The 13,689-nt window shown below is 32.4% G+C and overlaps 2 protein-coding genes across 3 annotated transcripts; both read right to left on the minus strand.

Annotated features, from left to right (window-relative positions):
• Nucleotides 1-1,529: 1,529 nt before the first annotated feature.
• Nucleotides 1,530-4,575, minus strand: LOC125829913 (protein IQ-domain 26-like). Of its 2 annotated transcripts, none has more exons than XM_049509140.1 (4): nt 4,328-4,575; nt 2,899-3,322; nt 2,312-2,518; nt 1,530-2,215 (listed from the first exon to the last, which is right to left on the minus strand). In XM_049509140.1, the coding sequence occupies exons 2-4, from the start codon at nt 3,310-3,312 to the stop codon at nt 1,619-1,621; spliced, it is 1,218 nt and encodes a 405-aa protein (XP_049365097.1). In that variant the 5' UTR covers nt 3,313-3,322; nt 4,328-4,575; the 3' UTR covers nt 1,530-1,618. The 2 variants fall into 2 exon arrangements, with proteins under 2 accessions (XP_049365097.1, XP_049365101.1); XM_049509144.1 differs by lacking the exon at nt 4,328-4,575 and adding an exon at nt 4,035-4,283.
• A 3,184-nt stretch (nt 4,576-7,759) lies between these two features.
• LOC125829892 (hexokinase-2) lies at nt 7,760-12,357 on the minus strand. Its single transcript, XM_049509117.1, has 9 exons — nt 11,837-12,357; nt 11,017-11,167; nt 10,746-10,928; nt 10,241-10,315; nt 9,964-10,119; nt 9,761-9,859; nt 9,529-9,659; nt 8,629-8,710; nt 7,760-8,313 (listed from the first exon to the last, which is right to left on the minus strand). The coding sequence occupies exons 1-9, from the start codon at nt 12,106-12,108 to the stop codon at nt 7,972-7,974; spliced, it is 1,491 nt and encodes a 496-aa protein (XP_049365074.1). The 5' UTR covers nt 12,109-12,357; the 3' UTR covers nt 7,760-7,971.
• Nucleotides 12,358-13,689: the final 1,332 nt, after the last annotated feature.

Consider the following 13,689-nt stretch of genomic DNA (forward strand, 5'->3'; position numbering starts at 1 on the left):
CATAAACAAACAATGGATAATGGATCGAGAACAGTGCCTGCCTGCTTGATTTGTTAATTTTCATGGTTTTAAATTATTTACTGTAAATTCTAAAAAATAAATATTTCAAATTATTGTTTATTCCTATGTTTATATTTATTTATCTATTTTGAACTTTAAATTCTTTTTATTACAATACTCATATTAATTAATGTATAACCTTAAATTTTGAAAGCTGATATAAAAAATAAGTAATTAATGTTAAGAATATAATAAGAAAAACTTATTTGATATCTTAAAAGTAACAAGTAAAAGTGAAAATCTATCTTTGAAATAGTGAACAAGTAATACTTCTTCTATTCTTTATTACAATTTCTCTTTACACTCACCTTAAAAATTATAAATAAAAATTCTTTACAGATTACCTATCTATCTCATTTTAATACACTCTATTTACATGCTTATTTATTAAAATTACAATTAATGAAGGAGAAACTTTATAATATTTATACTTTTAAACATAATTAATTGGATAAATTGAAAAAAAAAATTAGTTAAATGTAATATTTTTAAAAATATATAAACAGAACACGATAAGTAATTTAAGACGAAAGGAATATTTATTTCTATTACATGAGCGAGGAGTAGGACTAATAAGAAGGTACCTAGAAGGTTAACTCTATGGGAAATAGATAAAGTATTTTGAGATAAGATTTTTGGGAAAAACATATTTGTCAAAAGTATTCACAATTTTCCATACTTGAAACATGCATCTTACTTTCCAAGACGTAGATTTTATTGCTTTATGCCTTTTTAGTTTTATGCACCCCACCCCACCAAAACGCACAAACTCCTCATCTCGAACAAATATTTTCTTCGATACATTTTAATTATTAAAATAGCTGATTTAAAATAATTGTGCTGATTTAATCTTGGACTATATATATATATATATATATATAATTCTTAAACTTAAAACCCTGAATTCACCGGCTAACTTTATGAATAGCTACTTGTATGTATCTTTTAGATACTCAAATAGTTAAAACACTTTTACAATAAAGTAATAGGTTTAGTATCTATCACTCAGAAAACTTCCTTCCATTTTTGGGTGTGTGTTATGTCTATATAACCGAGACCTCTCATGAGAAATTGGATCCAATATTTTTGTTCAATTAAATTCATTTAATTGATGTTCAACTTTAACTTCAAATACATGTTAAAACTTCAATTTGAAACGCAATACTAAATAAAATGGCATAAAAAAGGGTTTTGACACCCTTATTAATTAGGTGTGTGAACTTGCGGTATTTTCAAAGTTTTGATTTTTGTAATAGGTAAAGTTAAAAGGGCCTTTTCCTAATCCAAGATCTACTGGAATTATTAACAAATTTTGTGACTCAACAATGTTAGAATGCTGAAGATTTGATAAAAACCTTTCACTGGATACATTCAAGAAGAAAGATTCATTCATAAAAACAGTGTCAAAAGAATTTACACAAGCACACCCATTCTTTCCTAGTACTAATTTGTCACCATTTCTTTGAAAGGATAAGCACTAGAGAAGTTCAACTTTTTTAGATTATCTTTCTTCTCTATACAGCCAGTCATATCTTATAATCTATAATTCAAAAATTACTCAGAAACAGTACTCTTCTTGCACTTGAGAACAAGACTTTTGCATTCTAACTCCACTAAAACTTGTTCTTGATGCCATTATTTCGTTCAGCGACAGCCTCTTCTTTGGCCCTGGCTCTGGTCTTTGCTTTGGTGCACTATGGGACCGTAACTTAGCACGAAATGACTGTGTGTTAGACATGTAATTAGGAAAGTTGGCATAAGCTCGGAAGTATCCATCACCACAAATGCTTTTGGCTGGTGTAGGTGGTGCGTTGGACCGTCCAGAACCTGCAAAGCGAGGAGTAGTTTGTGCAGAGGCGAACTTGCATTGTTCGTCTGCTAGAAAGCTCCAGTTAACATCCTGAAGATGACGGCAATCTGGGATCGATAGACGAGCTGGAAGTGGACAGGGGAGTGGTGATGACATAGCTTGATAATGCTGCTCATCGCCAGATTCAGACATACAAGCATTGTTCATTCTACGTGATCTGGATTTGGTCCTGAATGTGTCAATTTCTACAATTTTCGGGCTTTCATCAAATCCATCATACGATGTATCATTCGAAGTTGAAAGCCTCTTGCTATGGAATTCACTTCTATATTCATCAAATCTTTCCTGCCAAATCAAAACCAAAACAGAACAAGATTAACTAATCAACAACTCCTCAATTCACACAACTAGAATAAACCCTAGGGAGAACTAGATTCTTACAATGGACCTCCTAGCTCGGATCTCGGGTTGGTGTCTAGTGTCATTAGTCATTGAACGACGAGCTCTTTGAGATCGAACAGCAGCCTGCGCTCTGATGAGCGCCTGCATACTGTGAAGAGTTGCAGCAGCTCTTTTTCGGACAAGGTAGCCCCTTACTAGAGCCTGCAATTTCACCAGCCCTTTGAGAGCTCTAAGAGCTTTTCTGGCCTGCAAAAATAAAATAAAAAAAGCCCAGAATTAGATCTTGTATATTAAACAACTTTTAAGACAATGAAACAAACATAACATAAAACATAAAGCAAAAAAAAAAGTGAAAAGTGAAATGAAACTTCAACATCACTCCAAAGACCAAATTCAGATACTACTACTACAATTTCAAATTTCAAATTTATTGGATGGCATTAAATGAGGGAAAGTATAAATGTTGTATAGGTAAAACAGACAATAATTTCATAGACCAGCATGAAAATCAAAGGCAATAGTACTGCTCGATTAGAATGTTCGGAAGGTACTTTGCTGACATTTTAAGCTACCATAAAAAACTTATTAAAAAAAATGATTCAAATTTTTCAACATTAATGACTTACCAAATAACCCCTGAAAACAGTTTGAATCTTAGCAGCAGCCCATTTCTCCCGCCCACCTGTAAACATAGCACCCCTGCCCTTGCTAGTCAATCTCACCACCGCAACAGCCGCCTGCGCTGCAGCTACCGCGGCATCTGCTGCTGCCGCAGTAGCTGCAGCCACAGCAATTGCGTGCTTACTCTGCTCCTTCTCATTCTCAGAAATGTAAGATCTCAGCCAATTAGAATCCACCGCCGGCACACCTCCCGGAAAGTTCACTGGATTCTCCCCAACACCCATAGATTCTTTAGACGACTTACCAAAACTCCATCTTTTCTTATCTCTCTTGTCGGATGAATTCGACATATTGTCTACATTTTCTTTGTCTTTCTTCATCCCAAGCAACCCTTTGAACCATCTTGAAGCTTTCCCCATTCTCTACAAACTGAAGAAATAATAAAGCCAATGTCACAAAATGTGATAAAAGAGAGATATAGAGTAATAGACAGAAACTTTCAGAATCTTTACATGTTGCGAGCAACGAAGTGTTGAGAACAGAACATTGCAGTGTGGAGGAAAAAGTTACTTAATAAAAGGTATCAAACAGTATATAATAATTAATACTTGGGTTAAAGATTGGGTTTTTATTTTTTAGGGGAAAAAATTTCATACTGACACAACCTCGTGAAGAACTGAGAAACAAGACAAAAAGGTGTGGCAGCAACAAATATGTTTTAAAAAAAATATTAATATAATGGGGGCAAAAAAGATTGAATGAAACTTCACCACCAAACAAACAATAAACTACATACCCAAAAAAGAAAAAAGAATCATTGAATAAGTTTGAACTACGATTTTTTAAATTGGTTCAAACTATTGCCTCCTCCTGCAGTTCAAAAATAAGGTATTATAACTTCCACCAGTAAGAAACTCAAGTAACTTACATAAAGCATAATCATTTACCTGCACCCCCAACCCCATTTCTTGGTCAAAAAACTCAAATTTAACAGACAAAATCATCAAAACTGCAAAAAGTAGCAATAATCACCAAAAATGCATGAAACTTCAAAAGAAAAACCAATCTTGTTAATTTTTCTCTATAGCCCACTGAATTAAAGATTTTTAAAAAAGAAACAAACTTTCTTCACTTTTTTTACCTTAATAATCTCAAAGATACTTTACTCTCTCTCTTTAACTTTCTGGAGCAACGTGAAATAAAATAAAAATGAAGAAATACTTCACCCCACCATTAAACCCCACCACCAAATTTTTCAGCGGCTGACACAACCCCCGTGAATTTGTTGTGGATATAACAGAGACCCATTATAAGGCTTTCTTCTTCTTGAGCTATTAAAAAGAAACATCCAAAACGGGATTTGCTAACAGACCCAAAAATGAATTTGTACTGTAAATTTTTCTTTTTTTCACTACCACCATTAAAAGCACTTACCAAAAATGTTAGCTTGAAATTTGATCACTTCAGTTGTGTACGAGCCAAAAAGGGTGTTAATAGAAAAAAGATCCTTCCGATATGGGTCTCCGTATCAGCAGCTGATTTTTTCATTGACTTAAAACGATTTGTTCAGAAAACTCTGCCATTGAAGATCTTCCAATAAGTTATTACTATTGGAAGAAACAGAGGAAATGGTGGGGAGAAAGCAGATCTCTCTGTTTTCTTTTAAGTATATTTTTGGAAGGCGAGGAGGACTGAGAGGAGTAAAAATATCTAAGTGTGAAAAGGTTTATATAATCACTCCAATTAATTCTACATTAGAACGTAATTAATTGCTTAATTGTTTTGAGGTGGTATACAAAGGAGTTTTATTTTTTCAAATTTCCTACAAATCCGGGGATTTTGAATTAAGGAGCAGCCTATGGTATTAGGGGTTGTTTTGTAGCTCGTTTTGAAGCCACATATAGCAGCTGATTAAAATGTAAATTATTCACCTATAAAATTAAGGAAAAATTATCTAAATACATAATTTATTTTATTATATTTTTTAAAATTTTGAGCATTTGAAAAAATTACAAAATTTTTTACTTTACGTAATGAGTTGGATACATCACTTTATGCGATGTATAGATCGAATACATCATGTAAGTCAGATACATTATTTTACGCAATGTATCAGGACGTATGCTATTTATCAAAACTTTACTTTACGTGATGTATCGGATGTATAGATTGGATACATCATTTTACGCATGTATCAGTGCATACACAATATGTCGAGACGTTGAGTAATGTATTCGAAATTGAGACATGGTGTATCAGGACGTTGAGGGATGTATTCAAAATCGAGATGCGATTTATTGAGACTTTTTGTGATGTATACGGGTTTCACCAAATTTAAAAGATTTTTATAATTTGGAAAAGAGTATATATATGATGTAATTAACTCTTAATATTATGAAATTAGTGTAAAATCTACATAAAATTAATACGATATTATTTATGCTTTACAAATTCGCCTAACTAGTATATAATTGAAGGCATTTATATAATATTTTATAAATAAAATAACTAAACTATGTATAAATTATTTGTTTTATAAGTAATAGTTATTTCATCTTCTATCCTCATATAAAATAATAGTATATATTTTCTCATAACATATTAATGCATCAGTTACTCGATTTTCTAAATTACAAACAATACTAAATTTGTTTACTACATTTGTTTTATACATAAATAACTTTCATAGCTAGCTATAGACCATTATATTTGATATGTCCATCTTTATTTGTTCATTATATATAACTAAGATTGAATCCAAAAAAATAGGTAACAAATAACAAAATGATTCCTTTTTTCAATATTTTTCAACAATATTTATCTATGTATAATATTGATTGAAAATTTGAATATGTACATTTTAATTAATTAAATTAAAAATGTAATTAAAGTGTATGTATTAGATGTTTAAAATAGTTTCTCTCTATAAAATAATTTTAATATCAAAAGCACATTGATACTTGTCATTTTTCTTGATTTGACTCACAAAAATATTTTTTTTTAAAAATAATTAGCCAAACACAAATTGTTTATCAAATACACTTTTTAAATGGATTTGCCAAAAACAAATTGCTTTTTTTGAAAAATACTTTTCTGAAAAGCTAATTAAAAAAACGCTTCTAAAAATAAGCAATTTTTAGCAGCAATGCCAAACAGACTCTTACTATTAGGTATTGAAAAATGATTTGGAGAATAAGTATTTAATATCGAGGGTAAAACATGGAAAAAATAATTATTTTTTCTTGATATGTTAAAAAGTGACGATTAAAAAGAAATTATTTTAGAAATAAATGACAAGTAAAAGAACGTAGGGAGTATATTCAAAGGTTAATATAATAAATATCTCTATTATTTATTATTTCTTATTTATTAAGGTGTGTGTCAAGTCTAAAATAAACAATTATTATTGCAGAGAGGAAATATAAATTATATACCGAAGTTAGTACATGAATTATTTTTACTAGCGTTACCAAACGATTCATTAGGGTCTGGATCAAAGTTAGAGATCTAGGTAATTTAAGTTTAGTCCAAATAATATATTTGTCTTAAAATTTAATCTAATATTAATAAAAAAATTTAAGACTAATTTTAGAAGGCTAGAATTGTGAACTGATAAACTTTTAATTTACAGGTGGTAAAAAGGGTAAGTTAGTTATGGTGGAACTCTCGATTTCTCAGACATAACAGATACGAGCTTATCTTTTCAAATTTCAAAAAAAATCTTTCTTTAATTGGTTCAGATACTGTAGATCTCATGAACTGGAATCACCCATTATATTTTACTAATAATAGTAGTAGATTTGGACTTCTATTTGAAAAAAAAAAGTATTTTTATATTATTCTATAATAATAATAAAAAAAAATAAGAGAGTGGCAGGTCAATTATCTAATTATGAGTATAAGCTTAAACCTTAAAGATATTATTAGTTGATCTTTCGTTCTTAATTTTCGATGGCGTACGATTGGAATATCGTGTAATCTAATCTTATTAACCTTAATAGTAATTCTTACACATTAATATATATTTTGGTGCATACTCTAAAAAAGATAAAGTAAAGTAGAGTTGTCTAAATCCATCCATTTTTAAGACCCTAAAGGACCACAAATTATAACTTTATTTTTAAAGATGAAACCATAATTTGGTTCAGCCATTAATCAATCGCTGTCTTTTTATTTATCTATAAATTGATAACAACTCCCACTATCGTTTACTTCGATGTTTGATGCAGACTTAATATATTATGATTGAATTTGAGTTGTATTAATTACCATGTGTATATGAACTGTGAAAGACTTTTTGCACTCTAATTTAAGTTGTAATATCAAAGGTCAATTTACTAATTAAAACTTCTATTTGATATTTAATTTGTGATGGATCTAATTATATAAATTTATCTTTTATTTTGCGAGTATAGATGGAAAATGTAGCAAAACGGATAGCATCAAAACCTACCATTATTTTTTGTTTTGATCCAATAGGTGTTTTTGGGACCTCTATAAAGAATAGTCAAAACTAATAAAGAATCGTTGCACTTGAGCCAAAGGGTCCTTCAAAACATTCCTTGAGATAGAAATGACGTTTACATAACTCTACCCTTGTGGAATTTTACTGTGTATGTTGATGAAGCATTAGTAGACCGACGGTTTGAAATCGGCCCAAAGGTCTAAAGATGAAGAAGCAACAACAACATGGACAAGAGAGAGTTGCTCGGATAATAAGCACCCTCCTTCCATGTTCGGTTGCGGGTTTAACTAACATGTTAGCTAACCAGGTAAGTCTAGCAATGAAATAATATCCCATTTTATTAAACCCTACAAAATTTGATTGCAGTAGGAAAACAAAAGACCAAAGGGGAGAATAAGCAATGCTGAGTTTCATATAATTTCTTTGCACCCTTTTCCAGAAGAAATATGGTGGCATTCCCAGGAATAATATCCTAGAAAACCAAGTACAATTCTGGAAATAATTGTAAGAAGAACCAAAAAGGAGAGAGAATCCAAAAAGAAAAGGCTAGAGAAAAAACATAATATAAAAGGTAAATGGAGTTTCCTCTAGCTAAATATCATTTTGATCACTCTCACTTGTCTTCAACATACACGGAGTTAGAGGCCGCAAGGAGTGCAGCGCCAATGCCAGAACCATCATTCGCGTGCTTGAAAACAATACTTGTGGCCATTTCCTTTCCAAGCAATTCAACCAAAGTGTTCTCCAAGCACTTACTGTATTCTGTATAATGTTCGTACAATCCGCCATCCATGGCTACGACAATCTTTTCTGGACCACTTTCCCTGGGTGTATCCTTTCCCATCTTTTTGATAATGCCCAAGATCCCAGCTGCCGCAAGTCTGGCGCCACGTGTTGCAACAATATTACACAGCTCAACAACTAATCTCCTTGTCTTCAAGGAGGTATTGGATATCTGAAATACGATGAACAAAATATATCTAGTTTCAATTCATGTTGTATCATCATATCAAATGCTAACAGTAAAACTAATTGCTGTAAGGGAGTAAAAATCAACAATTTGATTTCCACTTCCTTGAGACCGAAAATTTAAATTTGATTCGTTGCCATCAGTCCTAATTAAAACAATTTCTCTATTTGCTCCAAAGCAATATGACCAAAGAAATGATACTGTGCAAACTTTTGTAGAAGGAATAATAGCCACACCACATCAAAAAGCATTTTTTCTCTTTTTTTCCTTGGGAGGTATTGAAAGGGGAAGAGCTAATACCTCTAAGATATCTTTCAACTTGTCGCCAACCACTCTCAAATCAGAGGATGTGTCATGATGCATAGCAGACATTTCAGGTGTCCTGCATATATTTTTCTCAACTGTTATGAGAGCATCTGCTCGAATATAAAAAGGTAAACATGACAGACATCAAGCGGACAGCAAATGACTATTCGACTTTTGGTGCTAACAATATCACCTTAGTTAAAGCAATTATAGCTTGATTGTGTGACTGTAGCACATTTGCTAAAACAGCAAAGGATGTCATTAAAGAAGAGATATAATATTAGCACATTCTTTATAGACTGTGTAGCCTGAAAATTAGAAACTCACACAATCAAGTTATAATTGCTTTAACTAAGGTGATATATAGATAACTCTCATTGTTCAGTAGTACTCCTTTTTTCTTTTCTTTTTTTTTTGGTGAAGTAGTTCAGTACTCTTTTTCTTGTCAAAGCTCCATTATCTGGAGTTGATTGATCCTCAAATATTATGGGGTATGTAAATAAGCATGCTTGCTCAGTAGCATATTAGTTATTGGATGAAATTATTTTCATTGCAACTTCAAAGCGAAAAATAAACAATAGGCTCAATAATCAAGTGGATAGGAGGGAGTGAAACATGTTACCAAGCAAGTCATAATAGACAATGAATTTGATATGAATTGTGAGTTGTGTATGGCGCCAAAGCAATTATGTAAAGCACCAAAAATGTAATGAAAGCTCATAAATGCATGAGCAATATTACCATACTCAAGCTTGATCAACTGATAACCAGAACAGCAACAGAATGCAGGCAAATTTGTTGACCCGAGAAACACTGCCTAGCAGTTGTTTGGGCATTTAACAGTGTGTTTTGCACAAGAAGATCACTAATAACTCTATAGTTAGTAAGAAATACCTCAATATGAATGAATTCTTGAGTTTTGGAGGAACTTCCTCGCCAAAAATGCCAGCTTCTTCAGCCATTCTAAGTAGAACTCTGCGTAAAATTTCTCCCAAGTACATGCCAGAACATATCTTCTCAAATATCTGTCAGGATCAATAGATATCTCTCTCAGGTTTATCGAGTTAATTGCAAAATCGAGATTAGCCTAAATGAACAAAAGGTATACAAGTGGATAAGCAATTACCTGTTCACCAGGATTTAAACTATCGGTATCCATAGCATGATCGTACTCTGTCAAGGGAAGGTGGGAGGACCTAAAGTTACCCCATTCCATATTGATCACCTAGAAAGAACATGAAAGGACTTCAACAACTATTCCACGGTTGATCACCAAAAAAGTGAAATAGAGTCAAAACAAGATCAATAGTCATTGAAAAGTTCCCAAACCATTTCTCCAGATTTAGGCAGAGGACCGTGCAATTTGGGAATTGCCTGAGCCCGTTCCACATATGCTGCATTGGTCCCAGTACCTAATATCACAGCAATGGATACATCCTTATTGGTGAATCTACCACCAGCCAATGTTCCAACAGTATCATTCACCTTTCATCAACAAGTAACTCAAGATCAAACTTTTACAACTAAGCTAGGTAACATACATACAATTTATTCAAGCGCCCCTTCAAAAAGAGTGTTACTACTGAGCGACATCAAGCAAACTTACAAGCGCTGAGACCCTCATATCAATTTCTCGTTTTTGCATTGCTTTTGTCAGTTCTGCAACAACATCTTTGCCAACCTGTCACCCAGTAACTGTGAGAGCTTATTTTTCAGTTCATTAAATATAATAAGAAAAAAAAAACTGAGAATAAAATTACAATAGATTAACATAGTTGCTGTAATGGTTTTAAAATCAACTGCTGTAACTTGCTTGAATTCACTTCTCTTTGATTGGAAACAATGTGAGTACCATCAAAGAATACATTACATTCAATGTTTCAAATAACAAGAAATCAGTGCATCAAAAGGTAAGCATGGTTGATGTCGTGCTCTATCATCAAACCATTAACCAAAAGAAAGGTCAAGTTCTCAAAACCAAACGTCTAGAACAGGAAAAGCATATGAGTGATTCAAATTGAAAGTATCTCAAAGTTGTCTTTCCGACAAATCAAACTTCAATTGCCTAAGAAAAGCAACAAAGATGATGTAGTTGGTAAGGAAATGGATACCGTGTCATCAATGGAGAACCCTTTCGTCCACCTGATAAGAGTTCCAGAATTGATTGAAGTCTGCATTATTGGGAACGAGAAGGTGAAGCCTAATTCTCTCTGCCTACCAGGAGGTGGATGAAACTCTTCTCCTTCTTCAGCTACGAATTTTGCAAGTTCTGCCGCAATATAGTCAAAAAGTGCCTGAAACATATGAACTTCAAAAGTTCAAAATCCACGCAAAACAAAATAACAGAAAAGGGAGCAACATTTTGAGTGGACAAAAACTTACTTCTGAAGTTCCAACCATCAAATTTGGAGGAATTGATGCCTCTGCAAATTCTTGATGGATAATGCCACCATCTTTTCCCCCCAATTGCACCCGCAATACTCGAAAATTTGTTCCACCAAGATCCAATGCATAAAAGACTCCTCCTTCATCGCTAAATACAAAATTTACCAAAGAGAAAAATATTAAAATATTTACCTTTTACCAATGACATAGTACAGTCATAACACAATGTATAATTAAATCACCCCTCTCCACAAGATAATTCTTAATAAAGTTTAGAACTGTCTAAAAGAACAGTCCAACAAGCATAGAGAGAGGGATTAAGCTGCAATGCATTGATCATAACATCATAAAGAAATTAACTTTTGACCATATAATCAAAAGATAATACATTCGACATCTGGAATACAATCAAAACAAGGTCATTTGAACTGGACCAGCAACCTATACACTGCACCATATTCAGTTCTGATGCTACGGATGAAATTCAAAGAACCTTCGTTTTCTGAACATTGTTCTAGATTGAGTAGCTAGTTAGAGCACACAAAACATGTTAAAGCAAGACCAGAGGAGGGTCTTATGAATTCCGCAATACAAATTCAGGTAATCAATATCTACATAGCATAACTCCCAAGCTTAAGCAAACAAATTAAATCATAAAGAATTAACCTTTTAAAACATTTCGTACAGTCATCAAACGATTATAATCATTTCTCGTAACATAACAAATAATCCTAACATTTCCCCCAATTATGACTTTTTAAATACATAAATTCTATTTCAAGAAAGAATAATTAAATAATTGAGAGGAGTAACGAACCCAGTAGGGAGATTATCGACATAGCTAATAAGCATCTTGAGCTTGCTGCCGCCTTCAGAGGCGAGTCCGGCGTGCATCTCCACCGTCATGGCATCAGCCACTTGCTTCAGCTTGCCATCTGGGGTGGCACATTTCTCCTCGAATTCCTTCAGAATTCCCCTGGCACGTGCCCATTTGCTCGATTTACCCATGCGGTGGCGCATGATGAGCGCCGCCACAGCTACCGCCACCGCTGTACCTACCACCACCGCACCCACCGTCGCCTTCTTCATCCTGACTATCCGATTAAGGAAAAAATGATAGAGAAGGGGAATTGGGATTGATTAATTAAGGATTGTTATTACAGTAATAATAATTTTATGTTTATGTTCGTTATAAATAAATGAGATGAGATCAAGATTATGTATTGATTAATTAATGGGGAAAAAAGGGAAGAAGAAGGAGAAAAAGGGGGAAACTATTTTTAATAAAGGTGAGGGAATGAGGGAAAATCGGCAGTGACAGATGAAGTACCCACTCTTCTTCAGACACATGGATTTCACTCCAACATCATCAATACGTATATTACATCGAGTCCTATCATTGTAAAAAATTCCATTGGGCATGTACAAGACATTCAACCATATTACTTCCTTCAAGAATAGTCTAGTTTGACCTGACACAGAATTTAAAAAAATAAAGAAAACTTTTGAATTTTGTGTTTCTAAATTAAAGTTATGTCAAATGTACAAAATTATCTTTTAATCTTGTGACCTTAAACATGCGACGTGGAAAGCTGAAATTAAAATATTATAAAAAAAAAGAAAGAGATCATTCTTTTTTAAATAGACTAAAAATGAAAGGAGGTCATTCTTTTTTGAAAAAGAGGAGTAATATTTTGGTGTATCTAAGATTATAATTATTTTTTGAAAAGGAGGAGTAATATTTTGGTGTATTTAAGATTATAAGATTCAATTTTTCATTTTTTACTTTATTGATTTTGTATCAATCTAGAATGAAACAAGTAAATTTAAACAAAAGACATAATACATAAACATAACATTTAACTTGGTTTCAACGAATAACTATGCCCTCAAATTTTGAATGTGCACAAGTAGATACTTAAATTTGTATAAAATGAAACAAGTAGACACAAGTGTCCTACATGGCACAATACACGTAGGATGCCATGTAGGACACACAATTGTCATGTAGGCCATGTAGGATGAATGTGTCCATTTGCTCAATTTTATACAAGTTTAAGTGCCTACTTGTGCACACCCAAAGTTAAAGGTCATAGTTGTCAATTGACGTCAAGTTAAGGGTCATGTTTATGCATTATGCCAAAACATAAAAAGTACTATAATAAGTTTTTAAATCAAAATTAATGATTGAACTAAAAAAATAAATAAATGTGAGCTATAACTTATGACTTTTGGCTTAATTTTAATATTTTACCTTAAAATTAAGTGTTTATAAAGCCTATTTTAATTCTTTCAAAATACTTCAAAAATACTTAAAAACACTTAAAATAAATTAATTCAAACTGACTCTAAATTTTATATTCCTTTTGAAATGAAAAGAGTTATTTGTAGTGTGTATTCTGTTATGTGTTGGATTCTTTGGAGTATGACCTAAATTTAATCATCAATCTCTATCTATTGAAGGCATAGGGGCATGGCATCACCCACCCCAGTTTTAATGTTTTTCACATTTTCCTTGATTGAGATTCTTTTTATTGTTTTTTTATTTTTAAAAAAGTGCGAGAAGAAAATCAGTTTTAGGAACTTGTAATATTTGTGATATCATCATTACTTTTATGACATTTAATTCTATTTTTTTTTAAATGCCTCTCAATTATTTATGATATCTTC

Source organism: Solanum verrucosum, unplaced genomic scaffold (genome assembly GCF_900185275.1).
Source record: "Solanum verrucosum unplaced genomic scaffold, falcon-dt-bn FXZP01000102.1, whole genome shotgun sequence".
Taxonomy (NCBI): Eukaryota; Viridiplantae; Streptophyta; class Magnoliopsida; order Solanales; family Solanaceae; genus Solanum; species Solanum verrucosum.

What these genes read in the sequence shown, in the direction of transcription:
- LOC125829892 (XM_049509117.1), bottom strand. Translation starts at nt 12,108, where the DNA reads ATGAAGAAGGCGACGGTGGGTGCGGTGGTGGTAGGTACAGCGGTGGCG. An exon ending in TGATGGTTGGAACTTCAGAA is followed by an intron (nt 10,929 to 11,016) that starts GTAAGTTTTTGT and finishes CATATGTTTCAG; the next exon opens with GCACTTTTTGACTATATTGC. An exon ending in AGTTGAAAGATATCTTAGAG is followed by an intron (nt 8,314 to 8,628) that starts GTATTAGCTCTT and finishes ATCGTATTTCAG; the next exon opens with ATATCCAATACCTCCTTGAA.
- LOC125829913 (XM_049509140.1), bottom strand. Translation starts at nt 3,312, where the DNA reads ATGGGGAAAGCTTCAAGATGGTTCAAAGGGTTGCTTGGGATGAAGAAA. An exon ending in CTGTTTTCAGGGGTTATTTG is followed by an intron (nt 2,519 to 2,898) that starts GTAAGTCATTAA and finishes TTATTTTTGCAG; the next exon opens with GCCAGAAAAGCTCTTAGAGC. An exon ending in TCCGAGCTAGGAGGTCCATT is followed by an intron (nt 2,216 to 2,311) that starts GTAAGAATCTAG and finishes TTGATTTGGCAG; the next exon opens with GAAAGATTTGATGAATATAG.